At 36.3% G+C, this 26,813-nt stretch overlaps 1 protein-coding gene across 1 annotated transcript; it reads right to left on the bottom strand.

Moving 5' to 3' along the window:
- Window positions 1–5,465: 5,465 nt before the first annotated feature.
- Window positions 5,466–26,797, bottom strand: ALB (albumin). Its single transcript, XM_037150177.2, has 15 exons — window positions 26,669–26,797; window positions 26,132–26,189; window positions 25,192–25,324; window positions 23,108–23,319; window positions 22,424–22,556; window positions 21,516–21,613; window positions 15,730–15,859; window positions 14,386–14,600; window positions 13,101–13,233; window positions 11,637–11,734; window positions 9,767–9,905; window positions 8,933–9,156; window positions 7,390–7,522; window positions 6,709–6,776; window positions 5,466–5,627 (listed from the first exon to the last, which is right to left on the bottom strand). The coding sequence occupies exons 1-14, from the start codon at window positions 26,745–26,747 to the stop codon at window positions 6,735–6,737; spliced, it is 1,827 nt and encodes a 608-aa protein (XP_037006072.2). The 5' UTR covers window positions 26,748–26,797; the 3' UTR covers window positions 5,466–5,627; window positions 6,709–6,734.
- Between the last annotated feature and the right edge of the window lie 16 nt (window positions 26,798–26,813).

Raw genomic sequence — 26,813 nt, 5'->3', positions numbered from 1 at the left:
ACCAGTCCCTAAAGCCCAGGCATCAATTGCCTAAGTGAATAAATGAAGGAATTTGCAACAAACAGAATTAAGACCTGAATGGATATGAAGTATAAATATGGAAAAGTCACCTGCTCCTTTGCATGCAGCATTTTTCAGATACTGTCCAGGTAATGGGTCATAGTCTAGTACTGAAGAGATTATACAAGATTCATATGAATTAAATAAAATGGAAAAGTGGCTGCTAATCCACCTATGTATCAACCATCATGGGTAACATTTCATTAACATAAAATCTTTCATCAGTCACAAAAAAGATTCCACCTTTCCTAAAAGATGTACCTCAAAAAGCTAAAGCACTTTTTTTGGTGGCATGCAAGTTGGTGCATATTTATTCCTCAGCTGCTCATATGAGAGAGATAATTAGGATAATTCTAGACCAGGGAAACTGATGCAAAAGTGAAGCCATCATGTGCAGCATCACTGGGTCTATCAATTTTGTTTATGCAGTTCTTGATATATTATAATTTTGGAGAACATTGTCTTATATGCCAAAATAGAATTTATCATTGTTGTAGACCCCTCTGCCTAGTTCTAGGAATTGTATCTCTACCCCTTGTGGCTAAGGGCAAGGGACAACCTTTGGAATTCGAGCCGCAGAAGACAAAGTTTGTCTCTAGTAGCAAATGTTGCCTCAGTTTCCTCTCCCTGCCCCCAAAGCTTGGTTGGAAGTCAGTGACGGGTAAGACCCCTCACAGCGGGGGGCAACCTAAGCCAGACTCGATCACTAGGGAAGCCTTCATGGGAGGACTGGGGGGCCTGCAACAAAGAGGGAGCAATGAACTCTCGCCCCCCCCGCCCCGCCTTTGAGATAGCCTGAGTCCCCATGTCTTCTGGGAGAAGTGCTTCCTGGCTCTAATTCCCTTAAGCCAGAATACCTTTTGGGGAGAGGTGCAGCTCCTTGCCTTGCTAGAGCGTGCCCTGGGGGAAAATCTGGCATCACGAAGACTTCCTGATAAACCTGTGAAATCTGCTCTGCTAAGAGTGCTTTCATTCATATGTTAAGGGTTCTAGCAGGAAACCCTAAAACTCTATTCCTGACAGACTCTGACTCAAACTAAACCCTCAGATTTCTTTGAAATGTTATCTACTTTTTGATCCTTGCCCCCCTGTATACTTATGTATTTACAACCCAATAAAAGCCCCTGGAGGAGGGGACTCAACACCTTTTTCTCCTGAGAAACTGGCCACTGCTCACGGCCTTTCCCCTCTGGGAAAATGGCCACTTCTCCTCCCTAAGCAGATCACATCATGTCTCAGTCATATTTACTCTCATCCGTGGCACACAGAGGGGAATTACAAGGAAAGTCACCCCCATACTTCATTATTATCTTAAAGCACAAACTTGCATGATTCAAATTTGCAGGAAATTATTTTAAGTCAAGATTTTGTGACTTGTAGTTTAGAATGTTTATAGCCCACACTATAAATCAATGTATTCATCCAATTTTTGTTATGTCCCAGGTGATGCTAAGTGCCAAGGGAGACACGTGGACTTCTAATTCACGGTATGTTCTGGTGAGAAATGCTATCTTGCTGAAGCAGAAGATGTATAAATGAACCATTAAACAAGCCTGCTGTCAAGAGTCAGAGGCATGTGTGTTCAAATTCCACCATTAGAATTCAAATTTTACATACTAAAATGTACATAAAATCTACTATTAATATAATAAAATGTGAAAGCTGTAATAAAAAGTTCAAGGGGAGAAGGGACATCAGAGAAGAAAGTGGCTAACTCTGTAAAGGAACATTTCCTCAAAGAAGGTGACCTTTGCATTGGATTAAGCAGATAAAGAAGAGAGAGAAAAATATCCCAGTTGGAAGGAAAAGCAGATATGAAAAAGCACAGTGTGTTTAGATTAGAGCGTGGAAAGGAGGATGAAAAAAGAGATCGGAAAGACAATGAGCCACTTTTTAAAGTGGTGAAAAGGAGCAAAGAAAACTGTTACGTGAATAGCAAAGGGTAGAAAAGATGTGGTCTTGTGAAATTTCTACGTATTCAACAAATCTGTTATAAAACAGGAGTCTTATCACATTCTCAGGTGCTCCTTCATAAGCCAAATGCCTAAAATTGTTAACAAAAGTCATAAAAACAACTGAGCTCTTGTTACTTAACTCCAGAGAGCACCCTTCCCATTTTATTCAATGTTAAGGATGTCCTCTGGATTTATGAAACACCAGCATGGGCCAGTGTGATAAAGTACACTAATTTATCAATTAAGATTTTGAATAATGAATAAAGACAATTACATACTTGTTTATTGTCCAATCTGTGCCCAAGAAGATTCTTCCTAATGTTCAGGCACCATATCTTCCCATTCAGGTTCAGGTGCCATTTCTTTGCTATATTGTCTTCTTTATTGTCAAGTGTATCTCATTCCTGGTTAATTTTATATATGCTAACTCAAGAAAAAGGTAGCAGTGCCATTATTACTGATGACACAATGGCTCCTTAGAGACTGTATTGCAACAAATAAACTGTCTTGCCTTGATAGTTCCTTATTATCATATATTTAGCTTAATACTGGTTTTATAGGTATTAATTATGACACATTCTCTGTCATGTTGCCATGAATTCTAGCTCCCAATGACTCTCTTAAATCATCCCTGTTTCATTGATGACAACCACAAATGCAAGTCTTTGGTCATCTGAAATTCACTACCGTGTCTTTCTGAGCATAAACACATCTTTCAACACTGTTTTTACTGAACTCTCAGACCATAATTACTGCATTTATGGAATGTGATGTCGGTCAATGTTAACTGCATCTTGGACTTCCACACACAGCAACCAACAGGAAGGACAGTTGAGGGGACTGTGGTGAAGCAGCGGGAGTGACCCCATTCTTGAGAGGCATGCTTGGCAGGGCTCAAGATGAATCCAGGGGAGCACGATATGACAAAGGCCAGGGAGGACATCAGCTGGAAGGGCCCAGGGACATTAAAGAGCCCTCAAAAGAGATAGACTTGTCCACCCCTGAAGACTGCATCATAATTAATGTGAAGTTTGTGAAGAAATTGGAGCACCCACCCTGGTTGCCATGGGCAGGGAGTCACCTTTGTGTGTGGTCGACAGAGGCTGCTCCATTGGAACACAGACAGGAAAAGGCTGCCCACACATGCAGATCACCCCAAAGTTCAGTCAAATGCCCAGACCCCGAACTCAAGTTGTGTCTAATGTGAGTGAGGCACCCAAAATGCACCAGCCATAATCTCACTGGTGGAGGGAAGGGAAAAATGGATTTGACTCAAGTAAATTTGGAAAATGATTTTTAAAAGACAAAAGGAACTGTACATAAACACTATACCCTAGTTGTAAATTTAATTCTCTTGGAGGTATGGGTTAACAATTCTGAAACTCCTTCACATGTATCCTGAGGTCAAACAGTAAGTAAATGGATGGTAAATAGTGGCAGCCCAATTTTTCACTATCAAAGAGGGAAGTTACAAATAAACAAGGAGGGAAGATGAATAAACTCTGTGGTTCTGGAGCAGAGTCAAAGACATCAGAATGATCTCATATTTAGCCATATGGGTAGACAGATAAATAGGTACAGAAATAATTACATGGGATAGCATACCAACCTACATTTTGAGCTGTGTTCCCTGAAACAATCTAGAAGCACGGGTATCCCATTAGCAATGAGCACAACCAGTGCTCAGAACTTTGTTTCTAATACCACTTTGTAGTAAACAGAACCAGAACTCTTAAATAAATGGTATTTTCAGGACTCAAGGAAGGAAAAGTGCAAGAAGTGCCTGAAGAATTTTGTAGTGCTAGAATTTTAAGATGTGTTCAAAAAACAAAGTTTAGGGGCATGTCCAAGGGACACAAGGAGCCAACCTGAGAACCTCAAGTTGAAATAATTTAAGATGGAATTAAAGATGGAATAATTTAAGTCACAAAATCAATGATTTGGGCATTGAATTATAACCCAAAGTATAAGGTAAGTAAGTATACATGAGTTCATAGTGGTATAAATAATTGAATAAATAAATGAAGTGGCAAACCTTTCTTACAAAAGAATTCTGAATATACATGCTGGTACTATTCATGTGACTACCCTGTACATGTTCATAGGAAATGAGAAGACCACTTCACATACAGGCACACACACACACCCCAGTGCATCTGCACCCTTCGGGTGGCCCAGTCCCCTGCACTGTGCGGTGAAAGACATCCAGTGAAAGTCAGCCATCCAGAACAATGCACTTTCCAGGCCACTGTCTCCCAACCACAGAGGTCATTGGGCTCCTGGATCGCTCTTAGACTCAACTATTTGGGCAACTTCAGGAATCTGGTTCACCTTTCTCCAGGAGTCTCATATTTTGGAATATCTTTCTCCAAAAGTTTTAAGTCCCCCTTCAGTGCCTGGACTGTAAAGCCTTCCCAGTAAGGGTGCTCAGACCTAGCATGATAGGGGTCCAGTTACATGGAAATGCCTTACTCACAATTTCCTATGTCTGCCTCTGAGACCCTCAACAGACCTCTCCATCTTCATTTCTCCCCTCCCAGGCTCTCTTCAACCTTTGTGACAACTGCAGCCAATGTGGAAAAGTATCTGATATGGTCAACATGAGGCCAAAGTGGGGGTTGGGTGTGGAGTGAGCGAAAACACTCCAGATACAAAAGGAGCCTTTTTTTTTAACTTGGTATCAAAATCTTTTGCAAGCCTCATACTTAAAACTATAAACCATTATTGTTATTAATGACAAAATAAGTTGTGAAATGACATGTACGGTATGAAATCAATTCTTCAAAAATAAAAAGTATACAAATTAACAAAGCTATAAATGACTTTTAGTAGGTAAATTCATAGGCAATGGTCTGATGATGTCAGCAACTACCAGGGAAAAGAGGCCCAATATTGAGTATAATATCTTAATTTTTGCAAGAAGATTTTACTCTCTGACTCTTATACTTCCTCAGTTCAGTGTGCCTTATGGCTTACTGCACTCTGTCCAGCTCTCCTAACTCCACCTTCCACTAATGCTTCCCTAAAACTGTTAAATTTTGTATACCCTTTATGTATTGTCATCCTGGACTGTTAAAATTTCTTCTAGGATCATTGTTTTTTTTTCCCACTAAGTTGACTATCCTTGTAATCATCTTTCTCCTCTTTGTCCCTCACATTTCTTAGAGAGTTCTGGTACTTCAGAAGTTCTGGTACTGAGTTTTGTGTACTCTACCTATCCTGCAGTCTTTATTCTTTTATTCAGAATTATAATAATGTTAAAATATTATTTTAAATGTTTATAATCAACAACTCAGAGGAGTATTAATGTTTCTTTTAATTAATTAGCCCATTAGGAACCAGAAGGCCACTACTGAAGTGGGGAAAGAGAAGAGCAAGACTTTGATAGAACCAATGAAATTTTCAGGATGGCAACTATTTTTTGAAAAATAATAGTCCTGAGCCATAACATTAAAATTTTGAAAATTTAATTAATTGCAGCACACAGAAAAAAGGCAAAATATTTAAAGAAATTCATGTTTTTCAGATAAGTTTTTGTTGATTTTACACCAAACAAAAGGAAAAACAGATGAGTAAGCTTTGGGTCTTCATCTCCCATTCTTCCAGGGGGGGCTGTAAAACAAAAGGACAAATTATAAGTACTATTTCTAAAGTGGGATGTGTTTTCAAATCTATTTAAATTAATGTCAAATTGCTTAGACTGCCTTTCTGAAATTTGCAATTTTCACCAGTGAAAATAAAACAAGGTGTCTTCACCAAGTTAGATCTCTAAGAAGAAAATCTGGGCAGTTAGGATTAGAACAAACCACAATTGGAAACTACCAAATATGCAGAGATGCAAAGTTGCTTCTTTGCCTGGATGCACAATGGGTAGGTACTATCACGTAGGCAAAGATTAAGTTCAAGTCTAGCACTGGATGAACATCATGGTCAGTTTGGAAAATTCATACTAAAATACAGTTGAACAACTTGTTTTTAAAAAGAAAGTTTTATCCTATTTTTAAAGATTCTCCCCAGAATATTATAACCAAAGTAGATAAAACCTATTTGTGGTCAAACATCTAAATTTTAAAGTGGGCCTTTTTGTCCTAAGAAGAGAATATCTATTAAAACTTAGCATGTTGACACACTGGAAACTTAATAGTATATTACTTACTATTAATTATAGTTCACACAAAGTAAATCTATCATATTCTCCAATGACATGAATTTGTTAATGAGCTATTAGGTGGAACTTTGTGAAATCATCACCGTTCAACTTTTCATTCAACCTACAAAAATGCATATTGTCCAGGCTAATTCTTGGAGTGATCCACTAATGACAATGAATCATCATTTAGTTGAATGGCTCTGTCTACTGCTTTACATTAGGTCAGAACAGGTCAGTGACTGTCTAGCTTCAGTTTGAATAGTGAGTTGTGGCTCCACCCCTCACCAGCTGCTTGATCCTTGGGTAAACTACTTAGCCTATGCTTTGATCTTTGCTTTCATTTTCTCATCTGAAATATGGAAATACTAATGGAACTCAAATCAGGCAAGTATTTTGAGAATTAAATAAGTTAATGTATATAAGGAGCTTAAAACAATGATTGGCAACAGTCGTATGACTATCAGCAAATGGTCACCTGATCTTTGCTATTTTAATATTAACTGTTATGACTAATTTTTAAATGAAAATTCAGAGTATAGTTACCTGAGGTGCTTGGGACTGTTTGGTCTTTAGGCCAACTCAGCTTGACTTGAAGCAACAAGTTTTGGTCCCTGAATACAAAAGAAATGACAGATTTAGGGGAAGTATTAGCATTATTATTAAGATACAAATTAACATTTATACAGCCATTGATTATTGCAAAGTAATTTTCTGTGCTTTGCATGCTGTAATTCCAGCTTAGCACTAAAATCTCTGCAAGGAAACTTACTGACACCCAGGCCCCCAAAGGAACAAAAACATTACTGTTAAGTCATAGGGAAAAATATTAAATGATTCAGGAATTTCACTGTAAACTTCCCCACTAACTTGTCAAATCAAGCACTCAGATTCAACCAAATCACAAACCAGCACTTCTAAAAGTATGTTTACAAAATTAATGTTTTGGTTTCATGATACCAAAAGATTTCAGAACTTCTGAATATTTCTATCCATATTCATAAATATCCCAACTTTGGAAAAAAAACAAATATTACAAACATTTAATAATATGCTCTGGTGTAGAAGGAGATAGAAAACTAAAGCTAATTTAAATCATTTTCCAGACAACTGCATGTAGAGGAAGATTCCTGTCCCTGGAGAAAGAGGTGTCCTTCAGATACAGAAACCCCTAAGCCAGACACCACAAAGGAAGTCAGTGCATTAAAATAAGGACGACTCCAGCACCTCCTCAGAGAAGCAGGCCTCTTTGTCAGCAGCTGCACAACACTTCTGTACAAAAGCTGAGAAATTCCCCAAAACAGTCCTCAGTTTTTCCTCGGTGGCTTTGGGCTTGTGTTTCAAGAGCTCAACAAGTGCACTGCATTTAAATGAAAACAAAACAGGAAAAGGTTACTCACATACAGAAAAATGGAGACAGTAAAGACAGTAGTCCTGCTGTTTGAAATTATAAGTCTTAGAGCGGGGCAACTCTGAGCTTAAAGCCAAGACTTACCTCTGCACACTTCTTCAATATTCTCATTTGCTTAATGAGGAGAATAAAAATCTATTTTCACAGGGTTGGTGGAAGGAGCAAATAAAACCATAAATGTATATAGCGCAATGTCTGTAGTGTCAATAAATCTCAAAAAAATCAATAAATATTTTTTAGTTAAATCTTTGGAAGAAAATATTATGTCATTGCATTTATGAATTATTCAGATGTTGAAAGTTATGCCATATTGAAGTCTATAGCAAGAGCACAAAAATTACAAATAATTTTCAATGATCCTTAAAACTTAATTATTTTGGATTCCATTAAAAAGTTTCTAATCCACCCTGGCTGGTGTGGCTCAGTGGATTGAGTGCCAGCCTGCAAACCAAAGGGTCACCCGTTCAATTCCCATCAGGGCACATGCCTAGGGTGTGGGCCAGCTCCCCAGTAGGGGGCAAACGAAAGGCAAAAGGCATTGATGTTTCTTTCTCTCTTTTTCTCCCTCCCTTCCTCTCTCTCTAAAAATAAATAAATAAAATCTTTAAAAAAATAAAAGTTTCTAACACAAGTATAGTTATATTTAGTCTTTGGAATTTGACCCATTCAAAATGAATAGGGAAAGCCATAAGAAACAAGACCATCCAAACTCATTGAAGCTGGTGGCTCTATTTCATTAACATTGGCACACATACAAGTGCTCGGAAAATGTATGTGAGGGCAATAAGTTTTGCAACATTACTCTTAGATGTATGGCCTCTATTAGGACCCACCAGAGATGAGAGCAACCTCATGTTACATTTCTAACCCTCTGGGACAGCAGTGGGGAGTCCAGCCTTAGAACTCACATTTCTAGATGTTTTTTATCCCAAATTCCAATCTCAATAGTTACATCTTGGAGATTTGCCTTGCCTGTGGGTTTCCATAGAAGAAACTTAAAATAAAAAGTTATTTTAAGATTTTTACTAATTTGCTATCTGTACAAATGAATCAGTTAACTGCTCAGCTTTTTTTACTGAACCTGCACTAAGATATTTCTCTCTGAAGCCTTTATCCACACAATAATTCTGAATGATTTCTAGGCAAGATTATAATATCATTTTATGGTTGTTTGTTCATTTCTTTTGATAAGAAAACAAAAACCTATCTATTTTATTTTTGACACTTTTATCAACTTAAGGCCAATACTTAAATATTCTTTTTAAAAATATAATAACTACTTCAGGGAAAGTTATGCAATTAATTTACATTTCTCACTGTTGAGATTACAAACACATGCAGTAGTGAAATACTCCTCACGTTTGTTTCTTGACTTGTTGCTCATGCTCAGGAAGTGTGCATACATCTGCATGGAAGGTGAATGTTTCAGCATTAAATTCTTTGGGAACATAGCTTTCATCCACTTCCAGAGAAGAAAAGCATGGCCGTCTGTTCACCAATGATTCTGTGCAGCATTTGGTAACTCTTTCGCTCACTGGTGCCTTCTCATGCAGCACACACAACCCGTTCAGCACCACAGACAGCTGAAAAATAGGGAGTAGGGCAGAAATTCAAAAGAATCATAATGTAATAGTGTCAACAATAAAATAAATAAACGTGGGGGGGGGAGTTTACCATAAATTCCTACTTTTCAGTGGACCAAAGTCAGTACTGTATTTTATCTAGCAAAAATGAATCTAAGGTTGATTTAATTCAGTACTACAAATAATAACAGATGTTTAAAAATATTTTCTCTTTTAGATATGCCTACATTTTAAGAATAATTTATTTGAGAAAATAATTTATTAAAACAATTTGAGGTGAATCCTAAGGTATGTATTGGAGTGGAGATAAAGCAGTTTTATATAATACATTAAGCGAAAGACCTCCTGCTCCTACAAAACTAAAAAATGTTTAAATGCCAAGATAAAACATTAAAAATTCATTGATTTTTTGAAACAATTTATCATCTTTGGGATCTTATCTAAATCCTCATTCTGATACTAGGGATAATACAGGTGAAGGAATCCTGGCTGCTACTGCCTCCCTCCCACCCACACACACATTAGTTCACCCCTGCTTCTGAAGTTAGCCTGTAAATATCCAAAGGTAAAAATACATCACTATTGTCTTGTTATATTTTTAAAAACTCACAAAGTCATCAGCACAACCCATTCTTTGTGGTTCAGGAAGATTACAACACTTAGTGCCCACTTTTCCTAGTTTTCTTGACATATCCACAAGAGTTGGAGTTGACACTTGGGGTGCTTTCTTGGTGTAACGAACCAGGAGCCTATAACAAAATAATCCATGTGTTTTCAGTAAGGCAAAAAACTATTTTCTTCTAACATAGTGGGTGAAGCAGAAAATACTTAGACAAAATCAATTAAAATGGTTTTCTGTGCATAAGACCATCTCCATCTCCATGTTGATGGGGTAGTGTGTGCAAAGGCATTGCCCTAAGCAACTATTAAGGCTAACTTTAAATTCCATGGGCGCTGAGTAATCTTAGGAAAGTGACAGTATAATTCAGTGACTTAGTATTGATATATTTATTGATTGCTTCTTTCTTTCAGTAAAACCTGATCAGCTTAGTATGCAGGGGTGGGCAGAAGTAGGTTTACAGTTGATCATATGGAAAAAGACATGCAGGTTATGATTATGACAGCTTTAATAACTCTGTGTTTCAGGTACTCGAAACTGTAACCCTAAATTTTTCCCAACTTGTATATCAGCACTGTGCTAACTTTGGAAGATATGGATGAGTTTTCTTGGCTATAAAATGGGAAGAAATATACGCTACTCAGTAGGGATGGCTCAAGGATTAACTTAAAAGAAATAAAGTATGCAGTCAACCAGACATGATATCTAGCATGTAACAATCATTTATTAAGAATTCTAATCACCATTGGAAGTCAACGTATGACTGTAATCTACTCAAGAGAGGAGACTTGTTCATTATTGTTATCCTTAGCACCCACAGTTAAAATAGTGCTGACATGGGTAAGTTGAACAATAACTATCTGCTGAATGATGTGCCCCTTCTTGCTTCTCCCTCCATAGGTAGGCTGCATTAGATTAGCACATTAGTCTGTCCGTGTATATTCCAATACTTCTTGAGCTACTCCTATTCAAGTCCAACTATTTCTTGTTCTGTAAAGTGTTGGTGTCTTTAGTTTGTCCACAAAGCATTCCTTAACCTTCAAAGGTCATCCTCAGTTCCTATATCCTGAGATTTGATATTTTTCCTTTCCAGGTTCAAGTCTAATTTTTAAACTACATTCAAATACAGGTCTCTACATCCCATCAACTATTTTATCTCTCCTCCAGTCTTTCTTGATGGGGTGGGATTAGAAACATATACTGCATTTTCATAATTGAAAGTTCTATGGCAGGTACTATCTACAAGAGGGAATGAAAAGAAAAACCATAATTATCTTCAGGAGGGCAGGCCCCTTGTAGTATAGGTTTCTCCTGATAGGTGAGTGTTCCAGAAACCCATCTGTATCAGTGTACTAGCTGGTGTTGTTTTGAGAGGCTACATTCGGCTTCAGTGAAATTTTTTTGAAGACTCTTTCAATGCATTTACCCATTTCCTGATGGGCAATTTACAACCACACCACACTGAGTGCTCAGCACTTTTTGACCAAAAACATCATGACCCCCACGCCCCACCTGCCCTATTCAGACAGTCTCATTTGAAGCAACATTTTTTGTTTCTCTGTATCAAAAAGGTCCTTAAAGAGAAAGTCTGCCAATATAGAATGGGTGAGGAAAAAATGATAGAAGCACTAAAAGGCATCCAAATCAATGAGTTCAAAACTGTTTTGAGCAGTGGGAAAATGTCTTGATAGGTATATTGCATCAAATGGAGAGTATTTTGAAGGTGACTGAAGTTTAAACATGTGAGAATAAATACACAATTTTTCATAAATAAATTATGGTTTTCTTGGGTTCCCACTTGCATGTTACATCTTTAAAAAATTACAAACTGATCAGAAAAAATTAGTCAAAAAATACGTACTCATTTTGGAAGCCATACTCTCCAAGTTTTTCAAAAAGTTCACAATTCTTTTTGACTAACTCCGTTGGCTCTTCCACAAGAGGGTTAAGTTCATCAAACTAAAAGATAAAAAAATTGTATTTACAGGATTAAGAACAAGATGCAGGCTGTTTTTACCCCTCTAGGCAGAATAAGATCCTTCTCCCTTTCTGCCCAAAGCAATGTAAGTAGATCTTTGATGCCAAATCTGTTAGAGTACATCCAAACTGTCTGGTGTAAGTGATTAAGAATACTCAGGTTCTGGAGTATACTGCTGGTATTTGAGCCAGGTCATCTGATTCATTTTCTAGTCATGGAATTTTACTTTCAATTGCCAAGTTTTAGAAACCTCACCTCTAAAATGGCAATGAAGATGGTGTTTACCTCAGAGAATTCCTCTGCAAAAACAACCTGAGCTAATTAAATAAAAACTGCTGGGAACATAGTAGAAGTTCAACAAATTACAGCTATGATTATAAGCCCTATTATTATTAATTCATCTCTCCAGTTGGATCCTGAGTTCTCTGAAAGAAGAGACTGTACCTTGGTTATCAGATCCCAATGGTGCCTGGCATATAGCAGTTTCTTGGTAGAGGAAAAACATCACTTCCCTATAGTTCTAAAGTTTGCAAACCACTATATAAGTTAAAGGGCTAAGTATCCTAAACATGCTAAAAATTCCATTGTAGCATAGCTAAATATACTAATAATCCTCCAGAACAGATTTCCCCTCTTTACTTAATTTCTTATAAAGCCAAAACAAAAAAAAATTGAAAATATTCTAAATGAATAGATTCTGCAGGTTTCCTTTTAAGATACTAATTCTTAATAAATTGAGAAATCTTGAAATGAGATTAACTTTATATCTAAGTCATATCACTTCTAATACATATTTAAATTTATTTTATCTAATTTTGTTCGAGAATGTAAAAACAAAAGGCAGAGTCAAGATTTTGTAAAATCTTGACACTGGTCTCTTCAGATCCTTTTTTCTCCAGACTATTCTAGGTTTTATTAGCTATTCTATTAAGATTACTTTGTCCCTAACAAATTTTTAACCTTTTTTTCAGATTTTATTTATTTACTTTTAGAGATAGGGGAAGGGAGGGAGAAAGAAAGATAGAGAACCGTCAATGTGCAAGAGAGACATCTATCAGTTGCCTCTTGCATGCCCTTGATTAGGGATCTGGCCCACAACCCAGACATGTGCCCTGACCAGAAATCAAACCAGTGACCTTTTGGTTTTCAGGCCTGTGGTCAGTCCACTGAGCCACTTCAGTCAGAGAGCCACTAAAATTTTTAAGAACAAAAGATTGAAACCATCTGAAGAGCATGTTTCAATTTTATTATATAACATTTTGCATTCTGGCATTATTTCTCTTCCTTATTATTGGAATCACCAAAGAGCTACATGTTTTGGGGTTTGTTTTTCTTTGAGAAACCTACCACTTTGGAATAGCAAGCATGAGCATCCTCGGTGGCACAGCACTTTTCCAGTGTAGCTTCATATTTCTTGGCAAGTCTCAGTAACAATGAGACTGAATATTCAGGATGTCTTCTTGCATATTCATACAAAAACCTAATTAAGATGAAAGCAGAATAGACTTAGCTGAACTAATAAGCAAGAAAATCACATAACTAATCATAAGAATAACTCATATTTCAATGGTCTCAATTTGACTAAACCCCATGCAGTAAAGCTGGGTGGCTAAGGGTCTGGGGATCAGAGTTAAAGCTACTTTCATTCAAATCCTTGTCCTGACACTTATTATACTCTATCACCTTAGGTAATTTATTAAAACTATCAGAACTCTAGTCTGCTCCTCTTTAGAATGGAGGTAACAATAGGTTATCTCACAAAGTGGATTGTGAGAAATACATGACAAATACATGACAAAATTTATACATACCACACAGTCTGACACATATTAAACGTTTGATAAATGACATCTGTTATTATGTATATTTTGCTTGATTTGGACTATATCTCAAAAAGGCTCAGATAGATAGATATTTATAAATTTTTCTTTTTCTTCTGTATATGAATGAAATCTTGACAGGTACATGATTTTATAAAATACATTTTTGGTGCACATAATATTATTATGCTCCAACAATAAAAATTCAAAGTTTATCACCACTGACTATACACGATCATTTATCTTGTCATATAATGTATACTGCCTTGATGTGTTACTGGACATCTGGCCTTGGCAAACAAATAGAAAGCACCTGGCAGCAGACTCCATACTTCTCTTTATACTTTTTTGCTGCCATCAAATAGATGGGTAGATAGATAGATAGATAGATACAGAGACATAAAGATGTGTTTGTAACATACATACATATTCACATGTATGTATCATGTAAGTTCTAGAAATACTATGAATAAATAAATGAATAATATGTATATAATTTATGTATACACAGAAATGTTTCTAGAAGTATTTCCAGAAATGGCCCTAAGAAATGGAGGGGTGGATGACAGAAACTTCTACTTATTACTTTTATACTCTTCTTTTATTGATTGAGTTTTTGCCATGAGGTATTATTGTGACAATTTTTTAAAACAAATTCATTTTTTTGCAAAAAATTTTAAAGGCTCAGAGAGGAGTGGATAACTAAGTATTGCAGGCAACAGTTGTGACAACTCCAAAGAAAAGTCTACAATTGCTTTCTCAATCCTCAGACCATATAAAAACTATGACAGGATAATTCCTTATCCACTTACGTGCCCAGGAAGGGATCTTTTGCCTCCTTATAATTTGTGCAAACATCCTTATCTTCAGCAAAAGTAGCAGCTAGTGGGGTCAGGCCAGTAGGCAGGTCATCATTTTCTAACTCAGTAAGGCAGTGGGATTTTTCCAACAGAGGCTTATCGCAGCATTGCTTCACTTTCGAAGAGATTGAATCTTGATTCTCACACATATACTTGGCAAGATCCGCCTATAACCAAGTTGATGAAAATTACTTAACATAAACTGACATTACTATACTTTTTCTACAGACCTTTATTATGTTGGTGGAACATGTCTCTACATTCTAAAGCCATACACATACTAACCTGCCTTCTATGAACATTTTCAGTCTGTGCTCCCAAACCTGGGACTCAGAACCTACTAAAACACTTCCATTTGATTAAATGGAAGTAACAGGGGTCCGTATCCATTATTTATTAATTTTATATTTCTACTGTTAAGGCGTTTTAGCTTTGTAATTAAAATCTAGTATTAAAAGGGTGGGTGAAAAAGATAAAGGGATTAAGAAGTACAAATTGGTAGTTACAGAATAGCCACAGAAATGAGTACTTGAAACATCAGATGGTCACTCTGTATTGTAAAGTACACAATTTTCTAACCACTCTGCTTACATCCAAAACTAATACAGAATCATACTGAATGTAACCGGTAATTGAAAAGTAAATATATATATACTGCATATTTTTAAAAACCCAGTATTGTTTTCTCCACATATCCCCAACATTAATTGCAGACATTTTTAAAATCAAATAACTAAATAAAGGGTGAGAAATTTTTGAGGATTAGTCAAGACTGTGCTCACAGACCTGCTTACACATGTGAAATATCTGCCTTAAATTTTCCAGAAATTGTTCTGAGTGGTTGGGACTCTAGTATTTGGTCATATGTTTAAGTTTCGGGGGGAAAACATGTGATGCTAAATATTTGTATATTGAGGGAGAACATATAGAAAAATTTACATAATTTCCAAAGGTCTTTTCAGCTCTTCTCCAACTTTACCCATCTTCCCAAAACACCTTCTGAGAAATCTACCTTTGCACCTGCCCTACTTCACTTTAAGCCTTTGTTCTCAGAATATGACTCACAAGAATTACAAATTAGTGAATATGTTTATCAGATCACTTAGTGAGTCAGATAGCCAGGTTTATTTTCTTAAAAACGTACCACAATTCAGGGAAAGAATTGAGCATATTAGGCATAAAAGATCATTTCAATTCACTGTCAGCTGTTACAAATGACACTCAACAAATTCATTACACCAGCTGAAGTATGTTACCAAAGCAAAGTTATCAAAAAGAATACTGAGGATTCTTTACCCTGTCATCTGCACATTCAAGCAGGTCACCAGTGCAGCATTCCTTATGGACTTTGGCAAGATCACCCGCTAGCTTGGAAACCTCCGTAAAATCAGCATTGGGAAATTTCTGGCTCAAGCGAGCTACAGCCCTAAAAAGAAAATTCCCCCATCAAAACTTTATTAGCATGCAATATTTTATGTGAAAGCACTAGAAAAATAATACTTATAACAAAAAATTCAGGACCAAATGAAATATGGAAGTAATTTCTAAAATTCATTAGCTCTTATTTTAGTACAGGTTCTGGACCAAATTGTTATCTTAGGGCAAAATGTTTCCTTTAGGGCAGAATTACCCAGTGTAAAACTGTGTGGTGAGTAGCAAGAAGGCAGCAATTCATGAAACCAGAAATGGAAGAGGGATTCTAAAAGAGGTGGCATCTGAGAAGCATCAGGTTTGGAGCCAGATCTGACTTCTAGATCTGACTTCTAGATCCGACTTTATTGCTAACTAGCAGTGTCCTTCTAGGCAAGGTCCTTAGACTCTCTTGGGCTTCAGCCCCTGCAGTGTCACAACTACATACTGAATCATGGGATTGTTGTGAGGGTTAAATCACATAATGCACAGGAAAGCATTTTATAAACTGAAAAGGGTCATGCAAACTCCAGTTATCTTTTTTTTACCAATTTAAAAGCCGTTTTCCTGACTTCTGAAGGACTCTGAGAAAAGAATTTGTATAACTTTCCACAATTAAGGAGCTTTAAGCTTCTTTTTTAGCACACAATTGACCCAGTATAGTCTTTAAGCTCAATGAAGAAATGTAAAAGACTAACTAGTATCCATGTGCTTTCACAAATCATTTCAGAGCTGCCTAAATCAGATCAAAAATATTTCTTCCCCCCAAACACTCACAGCCTGTTTAATTGTGTATTGCTTCACTTTGTGGCTCTTTTTAAAATTTATTTGTTTGATATTAATGGTGTTGGTGATAGAGGTGACAGGCATATAGTGCAAATGATAATTTCTAGAGACCTTGCAAAATGTCTATTATTTCCATTGTATCTTCTGTTTGTGTTGATTAATTGTTGTCTAGCAAATGAGAGATTGGGGACTGGAGTGAGGAGGTTTTTGGCTCAGATATTAAAGGATATTCCTAGAACCAGCTAGGTAATATAAAAATTAAGGCCCAGGCAAAAACAAGAAATTAAGAATGGAGCTGGACCTATGAGAAAATGAGAAGTAACCTTTTATGGCTGAATTTAATCATTAGAATGTAAAAGGACAAGCAGACAGCTTCAGATAGTTGCAGGGGACAGAGGGAGATATCTGACAAAATAGACTTCAAAAAAAGGGCCATAAAGAGAGACCCAGAAGGTCACTTCATTATACTCAAGGGAAGAATCCACCAAGAAGACATTAACATCATAAACATATATGCACCAAACATAGGGGCACCCAAATATATCAAGAAAATCTTAGAGGACTTCAAGAAAGATATTCACAGCAACACAATTATAGTAGGGGATTTTAACACCCCATTATCAAAAATGGACAGATCTTCCAAATAAAATATCAACAAAGATACTGCAGCATTAAACAACACCCTAGATGAAATGGACTTAACTGATATATATAGAGCCCTTCATCCCAAAGAAGCTAAATACACATTCTTTTCAAATGCATACGGAACATTTTCAAAGATAGACCACATGATAGGACACAAAACAAGCCTCAATAAATTCAAGAAAATTGAAATCATACCAAACATTTTCTCTGACCACAAGGGACTGAAATTGGAAACCAACCCCAAAGGAAAAAACCCAAAGCACCCAAAATCATGGAGACTGAATGATATGCTATTAAACAACGAATGGGTCAAGAATGAAATTAGGGAAGACATCAAAATGTTTCTGGAAACAAATGAAAATGAACTCACAATAACCCAAAACTTATGGGACACAGTGAAGACAGTCCTGAGAGGAAAGTGTACAGCAATAGAGGCCTACCTAAAGAATATAGAAACATTTCAAACAAACAACCTAACCCTATGCCTGCAAGAACTCAAGGAACAATAACAAAGACAGCCCAGAGCAAGCAGAAGGAAGGAAATAACCAAGATCAGAGCAGAATTAAATGACATAGAGACTAAAATCACAATTCTAAGGATCAATGAATCCAGGAGTTGATTATTTGAGAAGATAAACAAAATAGACAAGTCTTTAAGTAGGCTCATCAAGAAAAGAAGAGAGAGGACAGAAATAAACACAATCAGAAATGAAAGGGAGAGATTATAACTGATACCACAGAAATAGAAGGGATTGTAAGAAATTACTATGAAGAACTGTATGCCAAGAAATTTGAAAACCTAGGGGAAATGGACACATTTCTAGAAAAATACAATCTTCCAAAACTCAATGAAAAAGAAGCATAAAATCTAAACACACCAATAACAGCAAAAGAAATTGAAGCAGTAATCAAAAAACTCCCATCACACAAAAGCCCTGGACCAGATGGTTTCACAGGAGAATTCTACAAAGCATTTAAGGAAGAGCTAACCCCTATTCTCCACAGACTATTCCAAAAAATCCAGAAGGATGGAAAACTCCCAAATTCTTTTTGTGAAGCCAGCATCATCCTAATTCCAAAACCAGATAGAGACACAACAAAGAAAGAAAACTTCAGGCCAATATCGCTAATGAACATAGATGCTAAAATCCTCAACAAAATATTGGCAAATCACATCCAACAATATATCAAAAAGATCATACACCATGACCAAGTGGGATTCAACCCAGGGATGCAAGGATGGTTCAATATTCGCAAATCAGTAAATGTAATACATCACATAAACAAAAGCAAAGACAAAAACCACATGATCATATCAATAGAAGTGGAAAAAGCTTTTGATAAGGTACAATTTATGTACCTTATCAAAATTTTACCATTTATGATAAAAACACTTAGCAAAGTGGGAATAGAGGGAGCATTCCTCAATATAATAAAGGCCATACATGAGAGACCTACAGCCAACATCATACTCAATGGGCAAAAACTAAAAGCTTTTCCACTAAGATCAGGTACAAGACAAGGATGTCCACTTTCACCACTTCTATTCAATATAGTATTGGAAGTTTTAGCCACAGCGATCAGGCAAGAAAAGGAAATAAAAGGCATCTAAATAGAAAGGAGAAAACAAAACTGTCACTGTTTGCAAATGACATGATAGTGTACATGGAAAATCCTATAGACTCTACCCAAAAACTGCTCAAACTAATTAATGAATTTGGCAAAACAGTGGGTTACAAAGTCAATATCCGGAAATCAATGGCATTTTTGTATACCAACAATGAATCAGCAGAAGCAGAAATCAAGGAAAAAATCCCATTTGATATAGCAAAAACAAAAATAAAATATCTGGGAATAAACCTAACTAAGGAGGTAAAAGACCTGTATGCAGAAAACTACACAGCCCTGAAGAAAGAAATCAAGGAAGACACAAACAAATGGAAACATATACCTTGTTCATGGATTGGAAGAATTAACATCATCAAAATGTCCATACTACCCAAAGCAATTTACAGATTCAATGCAATACCTATTAAAGTACCAATGGCATATTTCACAGACATAGAACAAACACTTCAAAAATTTATATGGAATCATAAATGAGCCTGAATAGCAGCTGCTATTTTGAGAAAGAAGAACAAAGTAGGAGGAATCACAATACCTGATATCAAATTGTATTACAAAGCCACTGTAATCAAAATAGTCTGGTACTGGCATAAAAACAAGCACATAGACCAGTGGAACAGAACAGAGAGCCCAGAAATAAAGTCAACTCTCTACAGTCAATTAATATTTGACAAAGGGGGCAATAACATAAAATGGAGTAAAGATAGCCTCTTCGGCAAATGGTATTGGGACAACTGGACAGCTACGTGCAAAAAAATGAAACTTGAGCACCAGCTTACGCCATATACCGAAATAAATTCAAGGTGGATTAAAAGACTTAAATATAAGCCTTGAAACCATTAAAGTCCTAGAAGAGAACATTGGCAGGAAAATCTCAGATATTTCATGCAGCAACATTTTTACTGATATGTCCCCTAGAGCAAGGAATATAAAGGAAAGAATAAACAAATGGGATCTCATCAAAATAAAAAGTTTCTGCATGGCTAAAGAAAACAGTATTAAATTAAAAAGACATCCAACTGTATGGGAAAACATATTTGCCAATGATACCTCAGACAAAGGTTTAATCTCCAAAATATACAAAGAACTTACATGACTCCACTCTAAGAAGACAACCAACCCAATTAAAAAATTGGAAAAGGACTTGAACAGACATTTCCCCAAGGAGGACATACAGAAGATCCAGAGACACATGAAGAAATGCTCAATATTGCTAACTATCAGAGAGATGCAAATTAAAACCACAATGAGATACCACTTTACACCAGTCAGGATGGCTATCATAAACAAAGCAACCAACAACAAATGTTGGAGAGGTTGTGAGGAAAAGGGGACCTTAGTTCACTGTTGGTGGGATTGCAGACTGGTACAACCATTATGGAAAACAGTATGGAATTTTCTCAGAAAAATAAAAATCGACCTGCCTTTTGATCCAGCAATTCCACTGCTAGGATTATATCCTAAGAACCCCAAAACATGAATTTCAAAGAACCTATGCACCACACCGTTCATAGCAGCACAATTTACAATAGCCAAGATCTGGAAGCAACCTAGGTGCCTGTCAGTAAATGAATGGATCAAAAAATTGTGGCACATATACACAATGGAATTCTATGCAGCAGAGAGAAAGAAGGAGCTACTACCCTTTGCAACAACATGGATGGAACTGGAAAGCATTATGCTGAGTGAAATAAGCCAGGAGTTGAAAGACAAATACCATATGATCTCACCTTTTTAACAGGAAGCTAAACAACAAAACAGACAAGCAAGCAAAATAAAAACAAATACACTGCAATAGAGAACAAGGGGACAGTGACCAGAGGGAAGAGGGGAGGGAATTTAAGGGGAAACAATGGGAGGGGTTTAGAGGAACAAGTATAAAGGACACAGGGACAATAACTAAGGGGGTAGAAATGGGAGGGAGGTGGGGTGCATGGGGGAGGGGTGGGCTGGAATGGGAGAAATAAACAGAAAACTGTACTTGAAAAATAACTACATTTTTAAAAAGGCAGTTACATTTTTAGAACAAAAAAAATTAAATAAAAGACCCTGACTACAACTGTCTAAAAATAGTGGACAATTAGAATAAGATCTCTATGAAAAAGGGGAAGGGAGTAAAAAATACAAATTGGTAGTAACACAATAGTCATGGGATGAGAAATACAGCATGGGAAACGCAGTCGATAATGTTCTAATAACTAGGCATGGTGTCAGATGAGCATGAGATTAGTACGTCACACAATGTCTAATCACTGGGGTGCATACCTGAAGCCAATATAATATTATGTATCAACTGTAATTAAAAAATAAAAAATGACTTAAAAAAAGGACTAAGATCCATAGTCTTTAAAAATAAATAGGAGTTTAAATATCTGTCTTAATGTAACAAAAGAAGATATCCTCTAATTTTTGACTACCCTGAAAAAATATGAAAAAAATAATGATGAATTGTCTTTTATGCCCTGATATTTTACGTCTATTAAGTTTCTACCTTTTAGATAACCAAAAAGAGGTATGTGAAGGCACTATATAAGTACTCATATAAACATACAATTTTGTCAATGGAACCATCATCATTTACATCATTATAAAGTACAAAACTAAATTTAAAATACCATGCTTTGAAAGCTCTCTCTCCGAATTTTTCGAGACTGGAGCACTTCAGTCTCTGTCCGGCAGATGAGACCAGCATTTTGACCTTCAAATCTGCCATCTAAAAAAGAAATACTTTTGAAAATATTTTTTAAAGATTTTTATATGAAATACCCCTTCATAAGTGCAGATAGACTATGACAAATTAAGTTTTAAAGATACAATATACACCTGAATTCCAAAGTACTCACTATTGGCAAATAATTATTTTGTTTATATAGTTAGAGGACAAATCATCTGGCCATAGTGGAAGCCCCTAGGTAGTTAACAGCCAACAAGCTGGCACTGCCACGAAAAATGGAACTGACGAGAAAGGTAGAACAGAGTACGCTATTATCTCAGGAAATATAATTTTGTTGACATCTTAATTTTGCATTAATCAATTTCAATCCCTCCTTCACCAACTTGCACATCAATAAAGTATCTAGAAAAGATGATTCAGAACATAATAAATATTTGTAAAATGAATGAATGAATCCATGCTTCTAGATGCAGTGAAAATCTCCACTTTGTATTTCTTCCTCAATAAGAAACGTTCATGAAAAGGTAAACAAAAACTATGGCCCTTTGCTGTGCAATTTTACAAATGAGCTTCTGCATTTCACTGTAAAAAGAAGAGGGATATTTAGACATATATAAAGTGATTTCCTCTATCAGATTCACTTTGGCAAAAGTTAGAAGGAGGGAGGAGGATGTCATAGGCCTTCATGAAGGGTAAAAAATACATGAGGAAGATAAGAGTAAGGAAGGCTTTTTTGACCAGGTAAAAAAATTTAACATCAGAGTAAGGTGCCCCAAATCTAGCTGTAAGATATCCCAAATGGGAGCTTTGGGTGTGAACTGGTTCTTCCAGTCTTCTGCTGGGCCATACCTTTGGCGTCAGGCAGGCCGCTTTATCAGCAGCTCCGCAGCATTCTGTTAAGACTGTTTTATACTGTTGAGCAAGGTAAAGGAGTTCTGGGGCATAAAAGTAAGGATATCTTCTGCCAACTTCATATAAGTATCTGAATTTTTAAAAAGAAGAACAAACAGTCATTTTTCTGTAACAGACAGTATTAGAGGAACAATTAATATCAACATTTTTCCTAGAAGCTCCAAAACCAAAGACATCTGACTTACCAATTAAACTCACTGTGCACATGATGACCTTCCCTTTGTCATTTTTAAAGCCAGTGAAAAAATTAAACACATATATATGTACAGATATACAGCATATACACATATATAAAAGTTAAATATTGGTGATATAAGGTTATTAACTAAAATGAAATTAATTTTGAGAATAAATAAATATATATCTCCATAATATCTTAGTACATGTCAATTTTTCTCATGCAGAGTATGTCTTGTTTCAATGAATTTCAAAAGATCTTTGATCAAATTTTTTATTGTGTAAAATTGCATTGCATCAAATATTACTTCCTTGGAAATTGCCATTAGAACAAAAGCTTCTAAGTCTTGATGTTGAAACTATTTTTGTTGTAGTAATAGTTATAATGAGTCTTGACCTATTTCAGAATTTTTAACTTTGAAGCATAAGAATCTGATGACTTACGTTCCCAACAACTTCGGTGCGTTTTCCTGAAAGGAGGCACACAGCGCGTCGGGCTCTGGCCACGCCAGCGCAGGGAAGCCTGGAGCATCATCCTTGTACTTCAAGAGGCAGTCGTGCTTCTCAGCGTCTGCTTTGTCACAGCAGTCAGCCATCTCGCCATAGGTGTCACGAAGAGATGCAACCCCGCACAATTTCTCTGCAAAAAGGGTGTGCTGAATGGAAGAGAAAAGGCTTTACATTGCTGGGCAGTCATTTAATTTTCCTCACACCCAAAGAACAGTGTTAAAAATGTGTACTGGTAAACCTTGGTGAGGACATCATATAAAAATCCACTTTTTTCCCCTCAGGTTTAGGGAGCTTCCCTTGAGTTGACCATCAACATGTATGGTAATTTCTTAAGAAGTAACTGTCTCACTATTAGTCTCAGTGGGTAAAACAGAAGGGCAAAATGACAGCCAGTGTCTTTAAAGCATGAATGTTACTTCAGCCACCTAAGACTGAAGAGTAGCAGTGATCATGATAAATAAATATCAAGGGGAAATAATCTTCTATGTAGCGGGCGAACTCACACTAGAGAGGAAAGTTTTGGGGCAGTTATTCATTCAATCTGCTCCTTTGTGAGAGGTCCAGCTGTCATTTTGCCCTTCTGTTTTATCTGTAACTAGTATAGCATGACAGTTACTTCTTAAGAAATTACACATAGATGGTACAACTGAGAAGTAACACAGTTCTCTATGTATCAATTGTTATTGCATTAAAACATAGATCTTTTTGTTTTAGAAATATTTGCCTCAAAGCACATTCCATTAAATGAATTCTTTTAATCCCCATTAATTTTTAGTATGAAAATAACTAACTCCAGGGAAAATATGCTGCTCAAGACAGAATTTATGAATTTCCAAAATATGCATTTTTAAGATTTATATTTAGAGCCATAACACTGTGTGACGTTAAAGTGCTGATTCTGACTTGAGGGACAGGTAACATGAGATGAGGAAAAACTTCAGTGACAAAAAAAGGGACTTGCCCTCCAGAAAAGTATATATGAAGTATGTGGTGAGAGAAACACAAGCCTCTCTTTTTATTAAAGACCTATCTAAAAATACCAAAAGCACAAAGTCCTTTAAAACATATGAGTGTCACAATATTTCACTGTATGTAAAATATAAATATCCCTAAAGTGAGGACTATATACCTGGACTACTATTTTACCCAGGTAACAAAATTAGCACAAAAATCAGCAAAGTGCTTTTTAAAGGTTAAAAAGCCTGCTATCCCCATCAGCCTCTATGAAAACAAATCGAACTTTAGATTTTAAAAAGAGACTTTTACAAATGACAAATTTCCATTTAAATACACTATGACCATTGTGAGTGGTCTCAATGAAGACATGTTTTTTAAATTGTGAGCATAGCTAGAATTTCTCCATCTTTATCCATTTGTGAGTGTTGCTTACAAACGTGGTCTTTAATAATTGAGAGAGCTAAAAAGGGATGTGTCCCCTTTGTAATGACAAGGATTATTTCAAATAACAAAAGATTATGGGAGACTGTTCTGCGTGGTGTGAGCCCAGACAGGATCCACGCCCATGGAGAGGTTCTCCCATAGGGAATCAGGCCTGCATTGTACCTAGACTGCTATGAGACTTGCTTTTGCTAAAACTCCCTCATCCTGAATTGAGGCAGAAACATTTACTGCAAAGTAACTTCTTAAAATCCATGCTAAACCTTCCAAGGATGAGTGTAACTGGTTCAACCACTTTTCCCTTTATGTTTGCAAATATCCTTCCTCTGTGATGTGATTAGTGGCATCAGCTCCTTTGTTTTCAGTAAAAGGTAACCACCTAAAGCGAACCTGTGCATAGTAAATGAGGACCATCATGTAATGTGCCCAGAAAAGAAATAAAGGCCTGTCATGGCAGAGGCCGTGCCTTTTGCCCCCCTTGAGAGAAAAACCATGCTCTCTCTTTCCTCCAAAGGACTCAGTAGTCCATGTGAATTTCTCGTGCCTCATCCACAATGTGGTGGGCCCCAGAAGCCGGGATCCACATCAACAAATAACACTCAAAGTCGCAATGTACTTACAAGGGTCTTGCCACAATTTTCAGCTGACTCATCAGCAGCACACGTTTTTGCAAACTCAGTTACTTCTTTTGTTAATTTCAGCTGGTCTTCAAATGGGGTTTTCTGGAGACTCTGAGAGAAGGCAACCAGCACTCTGGAACACAAGGCATAGAAAAACGTAGTATAATGAAACTTGAATATAAAGTAGGTAGCTGCACTAGGGAGCAAACTGTGTTACCAGGACGTGTTCTATAGCATTTTATACATCTTACTACTATTCATGAAGCCTGTTCACATCAGCAATGATCTGAGGCCATATGTGGTTTTGTAAGCAAAGAGGATATGTATTTCCACTATGTTTAAATATGTGTATAGGGGCACACATATACTGAAAGCAGGGAAAATCCATAAGTGGATCTAATTGTTAAGATGAGGGGCATTAAATAGGCCCTTTGACTATTCAAAACAAAAAAGAAAAACCACACACACACCTCCTCCAACCAGGCTATCGAATGAAATTGATCTTTAAAAAAACTATTTTCTCATTCTTTTCTATATTAAAAAATATATATTAAGATGCTCTCAAGAAACCACGGATCTATGTCTTAGGTAAAGGAATGTAGTAACTGGCAGGAAAAGGTACCACATAGTACTGAAACTCTTTACATAAGAGTTTCAGAGCTATACTTCCCTATACAGTAGCCATCAGCCACAATTTAAATGTTTGATCTTCAGTTGCACTTTCTATATTTCAAGTTCTCTCAATAACCACATGTAGCCAGTGGATACCATATTGAACAGCACTACTACAGAATATTTTCATCAATTCAGAAAATTCCATTGGTAGAATCCAATACTGTACTAGATTCTGGACTCTGATGACAGGGGAATGTAAGAACTTCAGAATAATAAACAACGCCTTTAGAAACATTAAATTTCACTCTTCAATATTTTAACTTACAGGCCTTTGAAGTTTTCTTCTCCCAAATCCTTATACCGATGAGCAAGCTCACTTTTGTCTAGGGGAAAAGAAAGATTTATTTAAATTCTAAAGAAAATAACTCACTATGATATTATTTTTTATGTTTCTCTCCACTTGACTTAGGTATTCATTTGCTCCAAAATACTGGGCTATGATCAGAACAGAAAATCTTATGGTGATGGTGAACTATTTCTTCTGCTTTTAAACAAAAGTTAATTAGCAATAATACTATTTGAGAAATCATTAAAATCATCAAATATTTATGGCTTTATATTCAAACTTGGGTAAGACCTAATGTTTCTAATATCCATGAAACAATTTTCATCTTTTTTTTCACTTAAGGTGCTACAAATATATTAAGATAACTTCCTAAGTGTTCATAACGTAAAATAGCGTCCTTAGTCTAGTCACTAATGCTAAAAGAAAATTAGCTCTTTAAAAATGCAGGGTTCACTGAAACTTTATTTTACTAGGAAAATAAAATGAATTTGAACAATAGAAAAATAAAATTCTTACGTGCATCTCGACGAAACACACCCCTGGAGTAGGTAGAGCTGAAAAGAAAGAGAAGGCAAATGAAGGTTGCCCCCTTCATTGTGCCCAAGGCTTGTGGGGCTGAAAAAAGAAAAAAAGGCAGGATGAATAGAGAAATTAGCACTAT

The sequence above is a fragment of the Artibeus jamaicensis genome, unplaced genomic scaffold (genome assembly GCF_021234435.1).
Source record: "Artibeus jamaicensis isolate MK-2021 breed Jamaican fruit bat unplaced genomic scaffold, CSHL_Jam_final scaffold_1031, whole genome shotgun sequence".
NCBI lineage: Eukaryota > Metazoa > Chordata > Mammalia > Chiroptera > Phyllostomidae > Artibeus > Artibeus jamaicensis.
Note: the sequence above shows the minus strand (reverse complement) of the source record. Positions and strands in the feature narration are given on the sequence as shown.